General features: G+C 43.6%; 1 protein-coding gene across 1 annotated transcript in view; it reads left to right on the top strand.

Moving 5' to 3' along the window:
- Window positions 1–21236, top strand: part of LAMA1 (laminin subunit alpha 1) — a 357026-nt gene that overhangs the window by 143367 nt on the left and 192423 nt on the right. The window contains 4 exon segments of the mRNA XM_030213227.1: window positions 7708–7819; window positions 11381–11491; window positions 17830–17957; window positions 18504–18590. Of these exon segments, the coding sequence (XP_030069087.1) occupies window positions 7708–7819; window positions 11381–11491; window positions 17830–17957; window positions 18504–18590 (438 nt within the window).

Genomic DNA, 21236 nt, shown 5'->3' with positions numbered 1-21236 from the left:
TAATGGTGGTAGTAGCTGCTTTTCTCAGGCGAGAAGGTATCAGGGTTCACCCGTACCTAGACGACTGGCTCTTCAGAGCAGACTCTGCAACAGAGAGCTTACAAGCTACAGCCAGAGTGGTCTCAGTACTGCATTCTCTAGGCTGGGTCGTCAATATGGCCAAAAGTCACCTGACCCCTTCACAATCTCTAGAATTTTTGGGGGCCGGGTTCGACACAGTCTCGGGCTATGTGTTCCTACCCAAGCTAAGGCGGTGCAAGCTTCAGAATCAGGTCCGTCTGCTCCTGAGGATGCCCCGCCCGCGAGCTTGGGACATTGTCCAGCTGCTAGGATCGATGACAGCCACGATGGAAGTGGTGCCCTGGGCGAGAGCGCACCTGAGACCTCTACGGTATTCCCTACTCCGGAGATGGTCTCCTATTTCTCAGGATTACCAATGCAAACTTACTTGGCTCCCTGCGGCCCGACTCAGTATGGAGTGGTGGCTCTTGGACAGCATGCTGCGGCGAGGAATGCCGCTGACGCTCCCCGTTTGGTGCCTAGTGGTAACGGATGCCAGCCTGAAGGGCTGGGGCGCACATTGCAAGGGGAAGCATGCCCAGGGTCTATGGACACCCGAGGAGTCGGAGTGGTCCATCAACCGCCTAGAGTTGAAAGCGGTGTTTCAGGCGCTTCTGGCCTTTCAAGTGACCCTGGAAGGATTGGCTGTCAGAGTGATGTCGGACAACACGACAACGGTGGCCTATATAAATCGACAAGGCGGAACAAGGTGCAGAGCACTAGCCGCGCAGGCCGAACTGATTTGCCACTGGGCCGAGCTGCATCTTCAGTGTCTGTCGGCAGCTCATATTGCAGGTCAGAGCAATGTGCAGGCCGATTATCTGAGCAGGCATCAGATTGATCCAGCAGAATGGAATCTGGCAGACGAAGTATTCCTGCAGATCTGTGCCAAATGGGGCAAGCCCGTGATGGATCTAATGGCGACAAGTGCCAATAGCAAAGTCCCGTGCTTCTTCAGCAGACGGAGAGATCCTCGCTCGGCGGGGTTGGATGCCTTGGCTCACCCCTGGCCTCCGGGTCTACTTTATGTGTTTCCCCCATGGCCCTTGATAGGGTGCCTGCTCTTGCGGATTCGGCTGCACCCAGGAGAAGTGGTCCTCATCGCCCCGGATTGGCCAAGGAAACCTTGGTATGCAGACCTCCGACAGATGCTCCTGGAGGCTCCTCTGCCGTTACCTCTGGTACCGAACCTGTTGACTCAGGGACCGGTAGCCATGGAGGACGCCGGCCGCTTTGGTCTTACGGCATGGCTATTGAGAGGGCGCAATTGAGGGATAAAGGTTATTCCAATAAAGTTATTTCCACTCTCCTGCAAGCCCGCAAGCGGTCCACTTCCGTGGCTTATGCCAGGATTTGGTGCCTGTTTGAGTCTTGGTGTGCTTCCAGAGCCATTGCTCCAATGCGGGCTCCTGTCTCGCCGATTCTGGACTTTTTGCAGGAAGGTGTACAAAAAGGCTTGGCCTATAATTCCCTGCGGGTGCAGGTGGCGGCGTTGGCCTCCCTTCGTGGTAAGGTGGAAGGCGTGTCTTTGGCTGCTCACCTAGATGTGGCACGGTTTCTTAGAGGGGTGCTTCGGCTCCGACCTCCAGTGCGAGCACCCTGTCCAGCTTGGAACCTGGGGCTAGTTTTGAAAACCCTGCAGGCATCTCCTTTTGAGCTGCTTCAGCGAGCATCGGAGAAAGATTTGACACTGAAGGCCGTTTTTCTGGTGGCCATTACCTCAGCGAGACGGGTGTCAGAGCTCCAGGCGCTGTCCTGTAGAGACCCATTTCTGCAATTTTCAGAGTCCGGAGTCACGGTTCGGACCGTGCCTTCCTTTATGCCTAAGGTGGTTTCAGCCTTTCACCTAAACCAGCCTCTTTTCTTGCCCTCTTTTTCAGAGGAAGAGTTTCCAGAATCTTTTGGGCAGCTGCACCTTTTGGATGTGCGCAGGACTCTGCTGCAGTATCTGCGAGTTAATAACTCTTTCAGGACTTCTGATCATCTGTTTGTTTTGCTATCCGGTTCTCGCAGAGGGTCTCCAGCGTCTAAAGCCACTATTGCCCGCTGGCTCAAAGAAACTATCTTTTCAGCTTATCTGCTGGCCGGCAGGGTTCTGCCTGTAGCCTTTAAGGCGCATTCTACTAGAGTGATTTGTTCCTCTTGGGCTGAAACTGGAGCACTCTCTCTTCAAGAGATATGCAGTGCAGCAACATGGGCTTCTAAGCTCTCCTTTGCCCGACGTTACAGGCTGGATGTGGCTGCCAGGAGGGATGCGCGTTTTGGTGCACAAGTGCTAGCGCGTGGTGTGGCTTGTTCCCTAGGGATTGCTTTGTTACATCCCATACATAATGGCTTCATCTGCTTGATGACAAGAAAGGGAAAATTAGGTTCTTACCTTGGTAATTTTCTTTCCTTTAGTCATAGCAGATGAAGCCATGAGCCCTCCCTGTATGATTGTCTGTATGCGGTGAATCTGTTTTTTTTCAGGTTCTGTTCTAATTTCCTGAAGTTCCTTCCTTGGGAGAAAGTTGGAAAACAATCTTCAGGATTCATGTTCAGTTTAAATTTAGGAGGATGTGTTCATTCCCTCCAGGAAGCGCGTGTGTTCCCCTCCAGTTCTATAAATAGGAGGATGAGTTCATTCCCTCCAGTGTGTTGGGAGGATGTGTGATTCCCTCCAGGAGGCACGTGTGTTCCCCTCCACTTATACAATAAGGAGGATGAGTTTATTCCCTCCAGGAGGATGTGCATTCCCTCCTTTATGAGTTCATGCCCTTGTGATGGGCCATCGTTCGCTGTGAGGAAAGCTCTTGTGATTCCCATTGCGGTTTGCCATACTGCTTTGGAAGCTTCAAATACTGAAGAGGCAGTAGAGTTAGCTGGCCAAGAGGGCACTGTGAAAGTTTGAGTGCTCTCTATCTCCCTGCTGGTTGATGGACATAACCCATACGTAATGGCTTCATCTGCTATGACTAAAGGAAAGAAAATTACCAAGGTAAGAACCTAATTTTCCCATATTGCTGGTCTTTTGGGGCAGGATTGGTGCTTTTGGGGTTCTCTGACCTGGAGGAGGCCTTGATAAGGAGTATCCTGAGCAGGACAGCCCTGACTTGGAGATACCCCAGGAAGGTGGGGTTAACTTTAGTTTTAAAGCATTTCTTTGTAGTTGTATTTACTTTTTTTGTATTTATGTTTACACTGATTTATTAGGTTGTCTTCCTTGACAATGTGTTTTAAAAAAATAAATTATGGATTTTGTAGTGTCCTTAGGACAATATAATTTTATTTACACAATATAAACATTTAAAATGAAATAATTCCAGTTTATTGCAATTTTATTTTACTTTGACACTTTTTGTTTTGCATATAATTACATCAGAATTAAAGCAAAAAAAAAAAACACAATAAAAATTTAGCACAGATTTTTAACTCAGACTTATTATGTAGGCCTATGGGAGAGATGAGCAGATTTCAATGCAGAAGTTGTTGTCATGGTGACTCTTGTGAGGCCTCCTCCTTCTGCTCTCTTTCCTGCCTGATGTTCTGTTGTGCTCAGTAAGGGAGAGATTGTCTTGAGCAGCAGTAAAATTGCCAGCACTCCAATAAGTGGAGAAAGGGGCATCTGGTATGTAATTATCCAGTCAGCATATCAGAACTGTAAGGTAGCAGAATGCCTAAGGTTTTCAGACCATTTCCTTCTGAGTGTTTTACTGAATGGAATCTCCTTATGAACCTCTGGGTTCAGCTTCTGTTTACATTTTGGTCACCATTGCTGCCCTCAAGACCCTAAAGACCCTAAATCCATAGATCAGTAATTTGAAGAGAGTGTATTCTGGCCTGCTGTAGCTCAAATCCAGTACCTGCATATGAGACAGAAGTAGGAGAATAAAGGGAAATCCCCAGGTAGTGCGAATTAAAGCTCCTGTCACCAGATCTGAGCTTGGTTCCAGCTGAGCTGGAAGATATAGTACAAGGAGAGTTCTGGGTCAAAAACTGAGAGCACACAGGAAATGAGGGCACATGTGTCTTCAGGTGCTTGTATCCAAGGTGGTTGAAGAAAACAGTAGATGGGGGTGTTCCTTTCTAGTCCATTATACGGGCTGAAGCCAGTAGGCGGAGCTTGCTGCTGTTTTAGTTCACCCAAAACAATAGCAAAACGCTATTGAAAATAAGAGCAAAAGATTATTATAAATAAGAGTGGTCCATCTGTAAAAAGTCTAAACCTAATCTAGTTGGATAGGCAGTGCCTTAAAAGGTGGACAAAAGATTTTTTTTTCTTTTATAACTTATTTGACAGCTTTTTAATTAATTTGAAAACTTCCCCTATGCAGATACAAATATCGCAAAATAAAATTTGAATTTCACTAAAACAGCTTAAAAACGTATTGTAGCTGGTAGAAACAGCAGTTATAAACTTTTGTGCTAATTTTTCTACACTGTTGTATACAAATAAGATGGCCAAATTTCAATGAGGATATCCTGTTTCCTGATTGGTTCATCTTAATTGTAATTTGCATTGGGAAGCTTGCTGTTATAAAGATGGAATAGACTGCAATTAAATGGAAGTACAATTAAACTCTGATTGGGGCACATGGAATCACATCTTCACCTCATCTGTTATGTAGAAGTTTACATTTTAGATACATAAATGGATTATTCTGTTTTTAGGTATGTTTTATAAGTCAGAATAAAAATAAATATTTTGTTTCATGCAGATGTCTTTTGTTTAAACATAAATAAATGGGCTGTAAGCCCCTAATGCAGTCCATTGGTTTTCTTATATTTTGTTCTTGTGATGACTTATACTGTGCCAAAACTGAAAACTCTCATCTCTCATCTCTCTATATAAAACACACCTCCAACGTTCGAATGAAGCCTCTGTTAGCCAAAAGTGAAGAGGGTGAGATCGCATTGTGTCTGCCCCGCCCACGCGTCAAACGTGATGACGTCGAGGGCGGAGCAATGACACTCAACCAATCGCAACGCTCGGCAGCGAAGCGTCAGGGAAGGAGGCGGCGCTCTCAACGTCTAGCCTTCCCTTCGCTGTGTTCCGCCTTCTTCTGACGTCAAGGATGACGTCAAAAGAAGGCGGAACACAGCGAAGGGAAACCTAGACGTCGGGAGCACCGCGTCCTTCCCTGACGCTTCGCTGCCGGAACCGCCACGGAGGTAAATTTAAAAACAAGAAAAAAAAAAAAACCATGTTGGGGGGAGCGAAGAGGGTGGCCACAAAAGAAAAACAATGGGACCGGGAGGGCAAGGGGAGAAACGACAGCATGGATGCGGGGGGGGGGGGGGGGGGGGGGGGGAAGAAGAGGGCGGCCCAGGCTGGGACATGGGAGAGAGAGGAGCATGGATGCAAGGGGGGGTCATGGAAGGGAGACAGGGGACTTGCTGGAAAAGGATGAATGGAGGCGGCAGGGGACAGAGGAGCATGGATGGGCATGGATTGGGAGGGCAGGGCTCAGGGAGAGAGGGCAATTGCTGGAAAGGGATGAATGGAGGGGGCAGGGGACAGAGGAGCATGGATGGCCATGGATTGGGAGGGCAGGACTCAGGGAGAGAGGGAAATTGCTGGATAGGGATGAATAGAGGGGACAGATGGGCATGGATGGATATGGATTGCAGGGCAGGCCTCAGGGAGACAGGGCAATTGCTGGATAGGGAAAAATGGAGGGGCCAGGTGACAGATGAGCATGGATGGGCATGGATTGGAAGGGCAGGACTCAGGGAGACGGGAATTGCTGAATAGGGATGAATGGAGGGGACAGATAGGCATGGATGGATATGGATTGCAGGGCAGGCCTCAGGCAGAGAGGGGAATTGCTGGATACGGATGAATGGAGGGGCCAGGTGAAAGAGGAGCATGGATTGGAAGGGCAGGACTCTGGGAGAGGGGAATTGCTGGATAGGGATGAATGGAGGGGACAGATGGCCATGGATGGATATGGATTGCAGGGCAGGCCTCAGGCAGAGAGGGGAAATGCTGGATAGGGAAAAATGGAGGGGCCAGGTGACAAAGGAGCATGGATGGGCATGGATTGGAAGGGCAGGACTCAGGGAGAGGGGAATTGCTGGATAGGGATGAATGGAGGGGACAGATGGCCATGGATGCATATGGATTGCAGGGCAGGCCTCAGGGAGACAGCGGAATTGCTGGATAGGGATGAATGGAGGGGCCAGGTGACTGAGGAGCATGGATTGGACTCACACTTTCACTTTGACTCTCAAACACTCACTCTCACATACACTCTCCCAAACATACACACTCCGAGGAAAACCTTGCTAGCGCCCGTTTCATTTGTGTCAGAAACGGGCCTTTTTTACTAGTCAATAATAAAAGGAGCTCATTGTGAACGCTATCCACCCTAAAAAGTTGTTTTCTGGCTGTACATGATGAATTGTGATATCAAATAAATAAGTGTGTGTTTGTGTCCCAAGTCGTGCATCCAAAAGTTATATAATCCTTTCAAGATAGCCAGTTAATCGTTTAGCTTATTAGTGGAACATAACCACAGAGGCATGGTATGGTCACATTTTCAATATGGTAATACTAGGGCTCAGGTAAGGAACAGGTTATTTTGAGTTAGTCTTCACTGGACCGAACTTGCTTTCCTTGTGCCATCACCATCCAGCTGGATAGGCAGTGTCTTAAAAGGAGGAGGATAAAGGATTTTTTTTTATTTTTTACACTTTGTCTCACATTATCCCAAGCAAGCTTGGTTTCAATGTGGCTTACATTTGAAAATACAGTGAGACAGAGTAATAGAATTCAGTTATATCATGGGAGCAAGTACATGGATATGTCTGAAACATTTAACAAAGATGAGATCACTATCAGGCTCATTTTCGAAAGAGAAGGGCGTCCAAAAAGTGACACAAAAGGCACATGGGCGGTTCCATGAAAGAAGGTCGCTCAAATCCAATAATTGAAATTGGGCAGTAAGGACGTCCTCAGCACGAGGACGCCCATCTATGGTCGTCCACACAGGAGGCGTGTTAGGGGCGGCATTACGAGATGGGCCCCTCCAGCGTATAACGGCTAGCGAAATGGTTTCGCTTGGGTGAGAACGTGGATGTCCTTAGTTAGACCTGAAATAAAAGCGACCGTGTTTTGGCCGTAGCCTTCTTCAGGAGTCCTTAACAAATATGAAAAAAATAGTGTATACATACATATTGAGATGAATATAAGGGATAAATCACACATTTATAAAAACCAACATAAGCTGAAAAGAGGGCAGAGGAAACACAAAAGATGGAAGGGGAGAGCCAGTGGTGGAACTATATGTGAAAGGAAGGTATACCTTACATCCTACAATATGTGATTGTGAAAGGTGAATGTAAACAGTCATACCATGGAAAATGGGAACAATGTGAAAAGTGCCATAAAGCAAAAGTGACAAAAAATGTGATAACTGAGAATAACCTGACAGACAGATGGTCAGAGATTTATCTGAGTAGCAATCAGTGAGAGCTTGCCAAGCTTTAAAACATGCTGCTGAGATTTATTCACTTTTTAATTACATTTATGTTTTTGCAGCAGCGTGTTTTTTGAATGAGCCTCATAACCTCATTTTCATGTATTAAATTGTAGTTGTATATTTAATGAAAATTTAACACATTTTCTGTTTCAGAATAAAGCAGTCTCTTCCTCCCTTTCTCTAGGTTACATTCTGTCACTTTGGATATAGCAAGCCCTAATGTCATTGACCTTTTACCAGCAGTAGAAGTGGAAAACTGTGAATGTCCTAAAGGCTATGCAGGCATTTCCTGTGAGGTAACTTGTTTAAATATTCATAGGCATCCCTTTATTGTAAAGGTAAAAGAAGAATTTCTAACATTTTGGTGACTTACTTTCTATTATGTATATATTGCATTTGTCCTAGAGCTCTATCAGGCTGATATTTGAAAGATGTTGGTGTCTGACTTAAGGAATTAGGCTCCCAGATGATGCAAACTGAAAATGCTCCTTATCTGAGATTCTAAATTTAGCCTCCTAACAAGTGAGCAGGGCTAGGCTAAGGTCAGGAGAATAATATTACATACTCAGTACATAGTGGTTTAGGGAGGTTTTCCCAGGGTCCAGTGTTTTTATTTGTGTCGTGTCCACCCCCCCCCCCCCCCCCCCCCGGGAGCCACTCTATTACAGGAGAGTTCATCTGGTAGCACAGCAGACCCAGCATTTCTCTAAACTACTTTTCCTGCCCATGGTGCCTCTCCTTTCTTTACAGTTCACAGCTCAGATCAGCTGTTTGACTTAGTTTGGTGTGCACAATAATCATGGTGGGCACTATAAATTTCTGTAACAAACTGTGGGGCCCTTTTACAAAGATGCGTGGAGGGGCATAATCGAAGGGAAGCGCCTATCTCCATGGGCGTTTATCTCTGAGAACGGGTCCGTGAAGGGGCGGATTCAACCATATTTTCCAAAAACATGGACGTTTATCTTTTTGTGAGCTGGGCGTTTTTGTTTTTCAGTGATCATGGAAACCGAAAGCGCCCAGCTCAAAAACGAATAACTGCAAGACATTTATTCGTGGGAGGGGCCAGGATTCGTACTGCACTGGTCTCCCTCACATGCCAGGACACCAACTGGGCACCCTAGGGGGCACTTTTACAAAAACACCTGCCTGAAGTCCACTGCACCCCCTAATAACTGCTCCAGTGACCTGCATACTGCTGCCAGGGAGGTAGGTATGACATTTGAGGATGAAAATAAAAAGTTGTGAAACGGCATATTTTGTGGTGGGAGGAGGTTTGTGACCACTGGGGGAGTCAGGGGAGGTCATCCCCGACTCCCTCCAGTGGTCATCTGGTCATTTAGGGCACTTTTGGGGGCCCTATTCGTGGAAAAACAGGGTCCAGGAAAAGTGCCCTATATTCTTGCTAAAAACGCATATTTTTTTTCCATTATCGGCGAAAAGTGTCCATCTCTTATCAGCCGATAACCACGCCCCAGTTCTGCCTTCACCACGCCTTCGACATGCCCCCATCAACTTTGTCCGCATCTGCAACGGAGTGCAGTTGAAAACGTCCAAATTCGGCTTTCGATTATACCGCTTTATTTGTTTTTGTGAGATAAACGTCTATCTCCCGATTTGGGTCGCAATATAGGCGTTTTTGTCTTTCGATTATAAGCTGGATAGGCGCCTACACGCGTCCAACACACGTCAAATTGGCACTACCGCCCGGCTACCATGTTCCCCAGGTGGTAATTCCATTTTGGTGTGCGCTCAAAACATGCGGTAGAAAATATTTTCTGTTTTCTACCGCGGGGCTGGTGGTAATCGGCCATTGGCGCGTGCTGGACGCTTATCACCTGGTTAGCGCGTGAGACCTTACCACTTAGTCAATGGGTGGCATTAAGGTCTCTGGCTGAAAAGGAACACACGCTGGTTCTCATTTTGCCGCACGTCCATTTTCCGTCACATTTTAAAAAATCCCTTTTTCCCAGGCGCACTCAGGAAATGGACCAGTGCGCGTCAAAAACACGTGCCTACACCAGCACAGGCCACTTTTGGGTGTGCCTTAGTAAAAGGGCACCTGCATGCTTCAAACAGGAATGGTCTGTTAAAGAGCATCTGGCCCATCATGCCACTACTCTCCTTTTGTTTGAAAAGATTGCAGCTTGTGCACATCAAATCCACAAGACTAATGGTATATGCAAAAAAAAAAAGTTATCATAGTATGTTGATACTTTCCAGGGTGCACTGGCTTCCAGTTGCTCCTTGAGTAACTTTAAAATGCTTTGGGGGAAGTTATCAAAGTGGGCTACTGTTAAGGCGTGTTCTTTTGCCACAAGTCATGCTATTTTAGCAGAGGGTCCCATTATATGCAGTGAGACATTTAACAACATCTCTTTCTGTCTCTGTCTCTCTCTCTTTTTCGCCACCCCATGTCCGATATCCCCCACTGTCACACTTCTCCCTCCATGTCTCCCCCTACCTCTGTTCTTCCTCACCTCCCCCCTCCCCCCCACACACACATCCAAGCATTTCTGCCATTGCTACGTCCCAGAAGCAGCAGTGGCAAAAAAACCCCCCAGAAAGACATGGAGCCATTTCCACTATGTTCACTTCTGCAGATGGAAGGCTGTCCTAAGTTATCTATATAAGTTATCTAGATAGCACTAAATATTGCCACCATCTGGAAAATTTCTGGCACTTACCATCTTACTTGGATATTTAGTATTGACCAATATTTGGATATTTTTTTTTTACCACTGTAGCTGGTATTTAAAGAATCAACAACAAAACCATGAGACCATATGATGCAGTGGGAGGAGAACTATGTGTTTTCTTCCTCTGTGGGGAGCTCGCTTTATTTCCGCCACATTTTTTTCTGAAGTACCCCCTCGCTGTTAATCTACTTTACCTCGATTGTTGGTGAAGCCCCCATGGACAAATACTTGCAGATATTAGAGGGTGATATGTCTAGCAAAAGGCTGCTCAGTGAAAAAGTGACATCTCGGTCAGCGGAAGGGAAGATGGAGAGAGCTATGATGGCGGTCAGCCCCCCTGTTTACTGTGGGTTTGGGGGGGGTTGGGGGGCTCAGCACCCAAAGTAAGGGAGCTATGTACCTGTGAGCAATTTCTGAAGTCCACTGCAGTGCCCCCTAGGGTGCCCGGTTGGTGTCTTCGCATGTGAGGGGGACCAGTGCACTACAAATGCTGGCTCCTCCCATGACCAAAGGGCTTAGATTTGGTCGTTTCTGAGATGGGCGTCCTCAGTTTCCATTATGGCCGAAAACCGGGGACAACCATCTCTAAGGTCGACCTAAATGCTGAGATTTGGGCATCCCCGACCGTATTATCGAAACGAAAGATGGACGCCCATCTTGTTTCGATAATACGGGTTTCCCCCGCCCCTTTGCGGGGACATCCCACGAGGACGCCCTCAAGAAAACTCGGGTGCCCCGTTCGATTATGCCCCTCCACGTAGCACAACTTCTGAAGCATAGTTTTTTGATGAATATATTCAAAACTGTAGAATTTTTTCACAGTACATGAAAATTTGAGATCAAACCTTAATGATATTTCTCATTTCATATAGTATTTTTTCTTTAAATTAGATGACATATTTTTGTGTGCATCTCATAATATTCTAACATTAAATTCCTGTAAATGTCCTTGGGAATTTGATTCATAATAGCAGATTTTGTTGATGACTTTGTATCTAGCATAATCCTATAGTAATCTTATACCAACAAAATCTCTAAGTAGTATTTTAATTGTACTAGTAAGCTAAGCATTTAATTTGTTTCATTTTTGTTTCCAAATCAGTTCCAGTTCCTTGCTTTTCATAAATGTTTGGTTTAACATTATCTATCCCTGTATAGTCTTGTATGTCGGGATACTACCGTGTGGATGGAATTCTATTTGGAGGTATTTGTGAGTCCTGCAAATGCAACGGCCATGCTGCTGAGTGTGATATCTACGGCGTATGCTTTGTAAGTGAACATTTGACTTCTGTAACCATGTTTCATATTGTTGAAATGACTTTGACGTGCAGATGATTGGAAATATGCTAATTTTTGACAAATGTATATGGCTATGCTTTCATGAAGCTTATCTTGGAGTTAAAATGTCAAATCTAGGCAAGTTGTTGTATAAATCTATGAGCTGAATTTCCTTTCAATCACTGGAAATTGAACTATTATGCATTGGAATATATTTGCAAAGTTTGTAGTGAGCATAAGTGCTTTAAGATATGTAAAAATGCCCCCTTGCTTGGCTAATGTTGCAAAGTTGCTTAAAATAGTTTTTGATATTATAAATAATTTCATGACATTTCAGGTCTAACTGTGGTAGTAAAAAAATAAATAAATAAAAATAAAGTAAAAACTAATGCTTAACAGAATTGCTCATGCTGAAATGAGTGGCTAAACAGGGCAGGGAGATTCAAACAGCATTTTACTGCATAAAGTATTTGCACAGATGGTTAGATGGACAATAACACTTTGCATTCACATGGTACTGGGAACTATCAGTTGTTATTGCAACAGTTACACACAGTAGGTATAATGAATGTTGTCTTTTCTTGCAGAGAGACCTCAAATGTAGCATTGGGCTTGTGGTTATCAAACCCTTGATGAATAGGGTTCCTCAAGACTCAGTAATATCACTTTTCCTATGTAATACTTGAAGCTATTATGCAAGATCTTTAAAAAAAGGAGGGTTTAAGTACCTTTCATTTGCTGATGATGACCTTGTTCTACTTCCAATAATGAAAGGAGAATCAGGAGATCTGAGTGTCTCGCTTAGGTTACAAACTACCTTCAGACACTCAGAGGGTAAACAGGTCATCTAGGTGGGAAGTCCATGTAGGTGCCTATTTTGGGACTATTTTATATAAAGACAACATAGGAGCTTGTGAGCTGTACTTTAGACACATCATGGAGGTGGCAATTGAGATGCCCGGGTTCAAACATACACAATTCCCCCTGTATTTTACAATGGTCCTGTTAAATGCAGAGTCCCTTGTATGCATATCCGTACCCCTCCATATCCCTCTATGTTCCTTATCTGATGGCCTCCCATAGCAGTAGTACCATGAGAAAAATGTTAGGTGTCATGGGTGCCATTTTGAAACCTGAACTGAAGGATCAGAAGTGAGTAGGAATTGCTTCTGCTCCCACTAGACAACAGAGACCCCCAGTAAAGCCAGGGGTGGGATCACAGATGGGAGGTGGAAGCTTATCAGGGGGCTATTGAGCTTCAGTCTGGGGGCAGTTAAAGGGGGAGTTTGACCTTGGAGCTAGGGGTGCAGGTACAAATGTATCTCATGCATATTCATTGTGGGTATCCTGAAAATCTTGACTGCCTAGGTGTGTCCCCAGGACTGAGTTGAGAATCCCTGTCCTACATGTTAATACATTGTCCTAATTTAGGGATGTTTTGGGAACACAGTCTCACATTTTTGTATGCGCCATCTTTAAACTACCCAGAGACTTACCTTCAGATTCTATACAGGGTGCTCAATTTTCTGCATCAAAATTTGGTCACGATCCTAAGATGCTTGTGTAAGCTAATTGATTAATGAGCCAATTAACATCAATAATTGAATGCCAACAATCTATTAAAACATTAGTATGCTGATATTTTAACATATAATATATTGGTATTACAATCTAGGCAGGTTATAATACCAACATACATAATAAAATCAAACATAACAAAACATAAAAACAAACCAATTAACACAATATACAATCAAGCCATTTGAATCACCACATAATTTCAATTCAAATCTGAGACACATTTTCACAGTGATCAGTTATTGACATTATTTGGCACCAATTAGGGAATTGCACGTGTGTTATTCTATAAGTCTGGGTGACCAAATCTCATTGTGTGCAACCGAAAAGGGGTATGGCCATGGTGGAACATAAGCAGGTCATGGGCATTCTCAAAACATGCACGTAGTGTTACAAAATTTTGGAGATCTGTGCCCAACTTGCATGTCAAGATTTACACCAGGTTTCAGCTGACATAAGTCCTCATACCCAAATCTTGGTGTGGGAATCCTTGCTAGTTGCTATTCTTTGCAGGGTGTTCATCACAGAGCGCTCTTTATAGAATAGAACCAAGTGCTGATTTTTCCCATCACCTATTTTTCAGTGTCATTTATTGAATCTGTCCCTTTATCTATATTGTGGTAATAATATACAAAGCTCTTGGACTGCGGTTATCCTTATTAAGCGAAGGCTTGCAGCTCTTTCAGTGTTGATAGCTGTAATAATTGTTTATTTTAAACCACTGGGAGGACAGTACAGCTTTAGACTTTGCTTTATGGTGGAACATTGTTTGTAGTACACATTAGTTTGAAAATACTCAGAGGAGTAAATCCCTGCATACATGGTTATCTTTGGAACAGTTCATCGGTGGATGTTGATTCTTGATCACTGAGGCTCAGATGATCAAAAGCAGATGCGGGCACTAGAGGCCAATAGTGCCATAATAGCACCTGCGTTTGCTCTCATCCAATAGAGCCGGTGAGCGCTTGTCACAAAGAGCTTGCCAACTCTGACCGCTAATTGCAAGCAAATGAGGGTCTTCCACATTCCTCCTTCATGATCAGCAGGCATCACACTAAACAAGGGCACTGCTCCCACTGCAAACCCTATGCCATCTCGGAGCTGGCATTAGGGTTTAGAAGAATGGGGGAGACCAGGGTCTGACAGGTCCTGGACTTTCTCCCAGACCTGTTAAACCTAAAGCCCATACCTTCAAACACAAGGCCTTGGGATCTTGGGCAAGTCACTTAACCCTCCATTGCCTCGGCTACAAGCTTAGGGGGTCTTTTATTAAAGATTGGCACATGTTATCTGCCATAGGGCCCTTCTAAGCAACTTGTAGATGCAAGGAATAAACAAAATTTGAAGTGTCGATATACAAATGCTAGAAAACTAAAAATAAGATGGGAGAGTTAGAGTATATAGCACTAAATGAAGAGGTAGATATAATAGGCATCTCGGAGACCTGGTGGAAAGGAGGACAATCAATGGGACACTGTGTTAACAGGGCACACATTATATCGCAATGAAAAATGGATGAAATTGGAGTTGGCACTATATATTAAAGAAGGAATTGAGTTAAGGCGGTAGGAGCCTATGATGTTGGCCATTTCAGTGGAGTCCTCATGTTAGGTTCCCTGGGCTGTTGAGGCTATTTTATTCATATAAAATGTTTTATGTTAGATCGAGGTCTTGCGCCCACCTATAGACTGTATAAAAGGAGTGATACTTAGTGTTTTCAAATAAAATGAAAAATTTACATGAAACATATAGCATGGAATCAATATGGTTAGAAATTCTATGTGTAAAAGGAAAGAGTATACTGGTAGGGCTGTATTACCTTCTGCCAGGACAGAATGAACAGACAGACGAACAAATGTGTACAGAAATTAGGAAATATGGCAAATTGGGCAACAGTATAATAATGGTGATTTCAATTACCCCAATATTGACTCAAATGTTACATCAGGTAGCACCAGGGAGATAAAATTCCTAGACATAATAAATGACTTCTTCTTGGATCAACTGGTTCAGGAACCAACAAGATGGGGAACTATTTTAGATCTAGTCCTTAGTAGAATGCAGGGCATAGTACTAAAAGTAAAGGTGTTGGATCCGCTGGGAAACAGTGATCACAACATGATCAAGTTTGAGCTAATATCTGTAATGAAGCCACAACGGAAATCTACTATAGCAGCATTTAATTTTTGAAAGAGCAACCATGATAAAATGAGGAAAATGGTTAAAAGAAGCTAAAAGGATCAGCTGAAAAGGTTAGGACTTTAAATCAGGCATGAATGTTGTTTAAAAATACCACCTTGGAAGCCGAGACCAGATGCATTCTAGATATTTACAAAGGTGGAAAGAAGAGCGAACGACAGCCAGCATGGTTAAAAGGTGATGTGAAAGAGGCTGTTAGAGTCAAAATAATGTCCTTCAAAGAATGCAAAAAAGACCCAAATGAAGAAAATAAGAAGCAACATAAGCACTGTCAAGCTAGATGCAAAGCATTGATAAGGCTAAAAGAGAATATTAAAAAAAACTTGCAGAGGCAAAAACTCACTGTAACAACCTTTTCAGGTACATCAGAAGCAGAAAGCTTTTAAGGGAATGTGTGGGACCTTTAGATCATGAATTAGCAAAAGGGAAGAGAAGGCTATAGCGGAAAGGCTCAGTGAATTCTTTGCTTTGATCTTTATGGAAGAAGATATAAGAGATCTACCTGTACCAGAAATGGTTTTCAAGGTTGATGATGCAGAGAAACTGAAAACTCTCGGTGAACCTGAAAGACATACTGAGCCATATTGACAAGTTAAAGAGAAGTAAATCACCTGGACCGGATGGCATGCATCCAAGGGTACTGAAAGAACTGAAACATGAAATTTCTGATCTGCTGTTAGTAATCTGTAACTTGTCATTAAAATCATTCTTAGTACCTGAAGATTGGAAGGTGGCCAATGTAATGGCAATTTTTTAAAAGGGTTCCAGGGATTACCCTGAAAATTAAAGACCAGTAAGCCTGACATCAGTGCTGGGCAAAATAGTGGAAACTATTATAAAAATTATGGAACACATAGGTGATAGTTGGGGAGGGGGAGGGGGAGGAGGAAGGGAGGGAGGGAGGGAGGGGGTGGTAGGGAAGGAAGGAACGGAAGAGGAGGGCTAGAGGGGGAAGTGAGGCAATTATATGCTTGAACAAATTTAAGGGGGTAGGACAGAGCTGAGGGTGTAGACCCTTGCTTATAGTGATTGGGAGTTGTTAGTTCAATTTTCACCATAAGGGTGACTGGGTTGTTGTTTTGTTCTTTTCTGTTATATTATAAGGATGTCTTATATTTTAGGTCAACTTGGCATTATCTGTACTGTCTTGAATGTTGCAAGTTGCTTCATTAATAAAAATATTTAAAGTGAAAAAAAAATTATGGAACACATAGATGTACCTGGCTTAATGGGACAGAATCATTATGGATTCAGCCAAGGGAAGTCTTGCTTCACCAATTTGCTTCATTTATTTGAAGGCATGAATATGGCTATTCTTATGTGCTAATCTTTAGTAAAAGACTCCCTTATATTGTAAGCCATTCAGAGGAAGGAAAATATCAAGTGTATTTGAATTTAACTTCAGCTAAATCTGGAAAAGTTGTGAGCTAGATCAAAATTTCTTTCCAACCCCTGTTATGAGATTTACCTTGAGAACTATAGGGTCATACACAATGGCTTTAAAGCTGTTGACCACTGTGGATGGAATATAACCTGGATATTTAATGCTGTGTCATGTTGGGCACCTGCATGAAATATCAGGGTCAGCCTCAGACCTGAAAGCCCCCACAATGCTAACCAGGCAAAGTTAGGACTGCCTTTTGTGTGGTGCGCCTTGCTGGTTATTGTCACGGTTGTGGTCGTGCCCTTATGTCCAGACCTACTGTTTCTCTGTATCTAGCTCTGTGACCTCTCTAGTCTGCCTTTTTTCCTGTTGTTCTTCTTCCTGTTAGCCAACTTTGGTGTCCCTGAAACCAAGCCTCGCTTTGGTCTTCCTGCTTCTGCTTCATTTCCTACTTGTGACATAATCAGCCTACTCCTTTATAAGGACTCAGGGAGCTTTTCTGCGTTGCCTTTGCAACAGGTCTATTTTTCCCTTTTCTTGTTGTACTGTTGTTTGATTCTAAGGGAACCGGTCTTCTTGTTAAGCTGTGTCTCTGGGCACAGCCCTGAACCCTGTGTGTGTGGTTTTGGTTTGAATCTGTATGGATTACTTTCCTGTTAGGTTTGCTGTCAAGTAAAGCCCCTTTCTGTTTCCCTGTGTGTGTGTGGTTCTGGTTTAAACCTGTATGCATTACTTGCCTGTTAACTTTGCTCCCAAGCAAAGCCCTGTTCTGTTTTTCTGTGTGTGTGTGTGGTTCTGGTTTGAACCTGAATGGATTGCTTCCTTGTTATCTAGGCTCTCCAGCATAAGCCTGTTCTGTTTCCTTGTGTGGTTTCCCTTGTTACCTTTCACTGTTCAGAGAGCCGGTTGTTGGCAGCCCAGCTCTTTCCTTGATTACTTTGCTTCCCCAGCCTAGCTGCTTTCCTTGATTACCTTGTTTGTGTGCAGCTGTGTGTGCTCTGTCTGCTCTGTCTCTGCCTGCCTTTCCTTTCCCTACCTGGCTATTCTATTAAATTCAGCTCATTTGGCTTGACATTGTCAGCCGTACTATCTTCCTTCAGGTGCCAAAATTTGTGAATATTTCATTACCAATGTAATTCTTAAGGTACATTTATTTTCTTTGATTTAGGACTGTCAACACAACACCACAGGAGCTCACTGTGATCAGTGCTTGCTGGGTTTCTATGGAACTCCATCCAGGGGAACCGCCGAGGACTGTCAGCCATGCGCCTGTCCACTGAACGTTACATCCAATAAGTACGCTGGTTTTATCAGACCTCATGTGGCAATGTCACAAGCTGCAGTTCAGAGAGCTACTTCAATGTAATAAATGCTCCAATGTAAAACGGACTTTGTGGGAGAAACTATGACAAAATGAATACTGATGGGGCATATGAATCTGAAGCATTAGGAGTATATCATTGTCTGTTAAAGATGGCTAAATCCGTGAGGAGGATCTCAGTCAGTCTGATGTTTGCTGGGATTTCCAATTGTAATATAAAACCAGAAATGTTAGTTTTATTGTGTCCTGTTTCTATACTTGTGTAGTCTGAAAAGTTATACAAAGTTAGATTAGCATATGTTCCAACACTTAAGGCGTGTATGTGTCATTAGTCTTCGAGTGTTGTAGCTTAACATTAACCCAGTATATTTTAAATGCTGAAACATCTGCAAATCTTCACACAGCTTTATTGAGCAGTGGTAGCCTGACTTGGTTTTGCTTTAATTTCAATCTCTATACGTCAGAGTTTGACACTTTGGTTGTTATTTGTGTGCTCATAATATGCCGATTATATGTTTCAGTTTCAGTCCAACATGCCACTTAGAGAAAGAGGATGAAGTGATCTGTGACCAGTGTCTACTGGGCTATGCAGGATCCCGATGTGAAAGGTAAATGCCACATCCTGGTGACACCCAGCCCTTTTCAATGTTCTTCCCCATAACCCTCCATCTTCCCAGTAGTACCAGTGATTGCTTCTTAATGTCAGATCAGCAAACTCTCTTCCCTCTCCTCCTCCTGCAAAAAATTGTGTTCTAATATTTTTTGTTTTACTCTTTTCTGCCGACACACTCAAGAAATTACTTTGCATGGTGTCCTTTAGGTATGATGTGCAGAGCAGTCTTTTATTGACTTAACTTTGAATCCCAGTTCTCAGGAACTCTAGCTCATAGACCACAGCTGCAACAATAAGCAAGAGCCTGCCTCTAGGACAGTTCCGCCTGAACTGTGGACACATGTCTACAGCTTTATGGGGATGTCATGTAGAGGTCTGGTAGAAGCCTTTTTTGGGACTGGACTAGTAGCAGCTGGAAGAGGAAGAGGCAGTTCAGTCTCGAGGACCCCTTCTGCCTTAATGCTACAGAAATTCAAGACGGTCAGCACCCGAGTGACTCAGTTCTCCTGTTCCGACGGCTGTTGTCCCGCTCCCAGGACCTGGAGTATCAGCTGTAGGAGCTTTTGTTGTTTCTTATGCTGCTTATGCTATCACAGTCATAAGAATATTAAAAATGGACTTGGAGGAGGGGATACAAGATAGGAGGTTAAAGGGGAAGAGAGCAATGAAGGAAAAAGAGAGCAAAGTGAAAAAGGTCACCCCTCCCTTTTGAAGTATCACTGATGTAGCTACCACAGAAATAATAACATATGTGCTGATTGAATGAATGCTGGTCTCTAGGGTTTTAAGCCTCTGGGAGACCTTATGTGTTTGATCTGTGTTCATCTGTATTTTTCAACTACACGTGGGCATGAATTTATGCGCCTGCCTTTCAGGCTCATTTTCAAAACAGATAGACGTCCAAAAAGTGACATAAGTCAGCATTTGGACGTTTATCTCACAGAAATGTCCAAATCAGTATTATCGAAACCACTTTTTGGATGTCTTTCTCTGAAGTCCGTCAGAAGGATGTCCAAATCTCAAGGAGGTGTGCCAGGGATGTGTTCAAGGTGGGACTTGGGTGTTCCTAAGACTTGGGCGTCTTTTAGCCATAATGAAACAAAACAAAAACGTCCAAGACTAAAACTTAGATGTTTTGAGCTAGACCTGTTTTTTATAATGAATAGCTGCAGTGGGAATTGAACCCACTTCTCCAGGATCAAAACCTGCTGCACTAACCATTAAGCCAGTCCTCCTCGAAAATGGACCAAAAAAAAGGATGTCCAAATCACAAGACATCCATAGCATTTTTGAACACAAAAGATATCTTTTTCGAAAATGACCTTCTTTCCTGTTCAGAATTTGGACAACTTTGTAAAACGTCCAAATTCTGATTTAGACGTTTCTTTCGAAAATGCCCCTCTTTGGTGACTTAAACACCTGAATTTGAGAACTATGTGTACTTCAATTATTGTTTGTCATATTTTTGAAACATTGCAAACATTGGCTGTTTGTTAGCTGATTGCAATTGTAATGTTTGTATGTTGTACACTCAATACAGCAGTTTGGACATACAGTTTATAAGTGCAAATAAGTAAATAACAAATTGTAATATGCAACCAGAAATTTTAGATGTTAATTTTGTCCTTGGCAGAAAAAATTCTGGGAACTTCTGGTCTAGAAAGAACGCATTCAATCCTAGCTTATTTCTGGCAGAATGAGTGAATGGTGTAAGATGAAGGTGGTGGTGAATGCAATGCCTGCCTTGCCAGCCCAACACATCAAGGAAGGAGGTGCTTCTCATCCTCAGAGGCAGTGGGTAGCAAGCACTGCTGGAGCGGAGAGTGGTGAAACTGCATGACAGCTTGCCATCTTCGTTAATCCTTTTAAAATCTTCAAGCAGCGCTCCCTAATCCCCATTTACTCCTGGCCTGTACAAAGCTTTCAGCAGCAGCATTCGTGTTACAGAGTAACCTTGAGCAGGTGGTGTCAGTCTCATACCTCTGGTTCATCTGCAATCCTTATTCTATTCTGTCCTATCTTTATGTCGAATAGTGACCAAATCCTGGTCAGTCCAGCCACCGATGCCATATTATTTTGTGGTCATCAGTAGCTTCAGGAGTTGATCATCTCTTTCCCAGCCAGGCCTGGGTTTAGTCATAGGCAACTGTCTAAGGTACCAAACATTGCTTCCTCTGAAGTTTTGGCTTCGCCTCATGGTTCCATCTGTGGCCTGATACAATTCTTTTACTGTCTGGAATGAAGGCTGTGCAGAGGCCCTGCTTCACAAGGGATAATGCAGTAAAATGCTTCCTTCCACCATGCTCTGCAATCTCTGGGACAGAGGGAAGATTTCCATTTCTCAGTTCCTAATATTTGGTCCTTCCTGCGGGTGCCTGAATCTTAAAATCTGCCATGCTTTCAGTGGCACCTAAGTTCCTGTCTTCCTTCCTCAAGTGTGTTTCGTGGAGACAGGCTCAAACTCACTTCCTGTTTCATGACCACTAGAAGCAGTGCATCTGATGCTGACCACATCCTAAAAGTAATTGGTTCTTTTCCTATAGTGATGAATGTCTGAGCCAAATGCAAATTAGTACCATGTGAATATTTTTTAAATTTATGAGCTGGTTGTGCAGATAACAAGCGCTGTGAGAGTTTTGTA

The sequence above is a fragment of the Microcaecilia unicolor genome, chromosome 1 (genome assembly GCF_901765095.1).
Source record: "Microcaecilia unicolor chromosome 1, aMicUni1.1, whole genome shotgun sequence".
In the NCBI taxonomy this organism is placed as follows: domain Eukaryota; kingdom Metazoa; phylum Chordata; class Amphibia; order Gymnophiona; family Siphonopidae; genus Microcaecilia; species Microcaecilia unicolor.
This window is presented reverse-complemented; position numbering and strand designations above follow the sequence as displayed.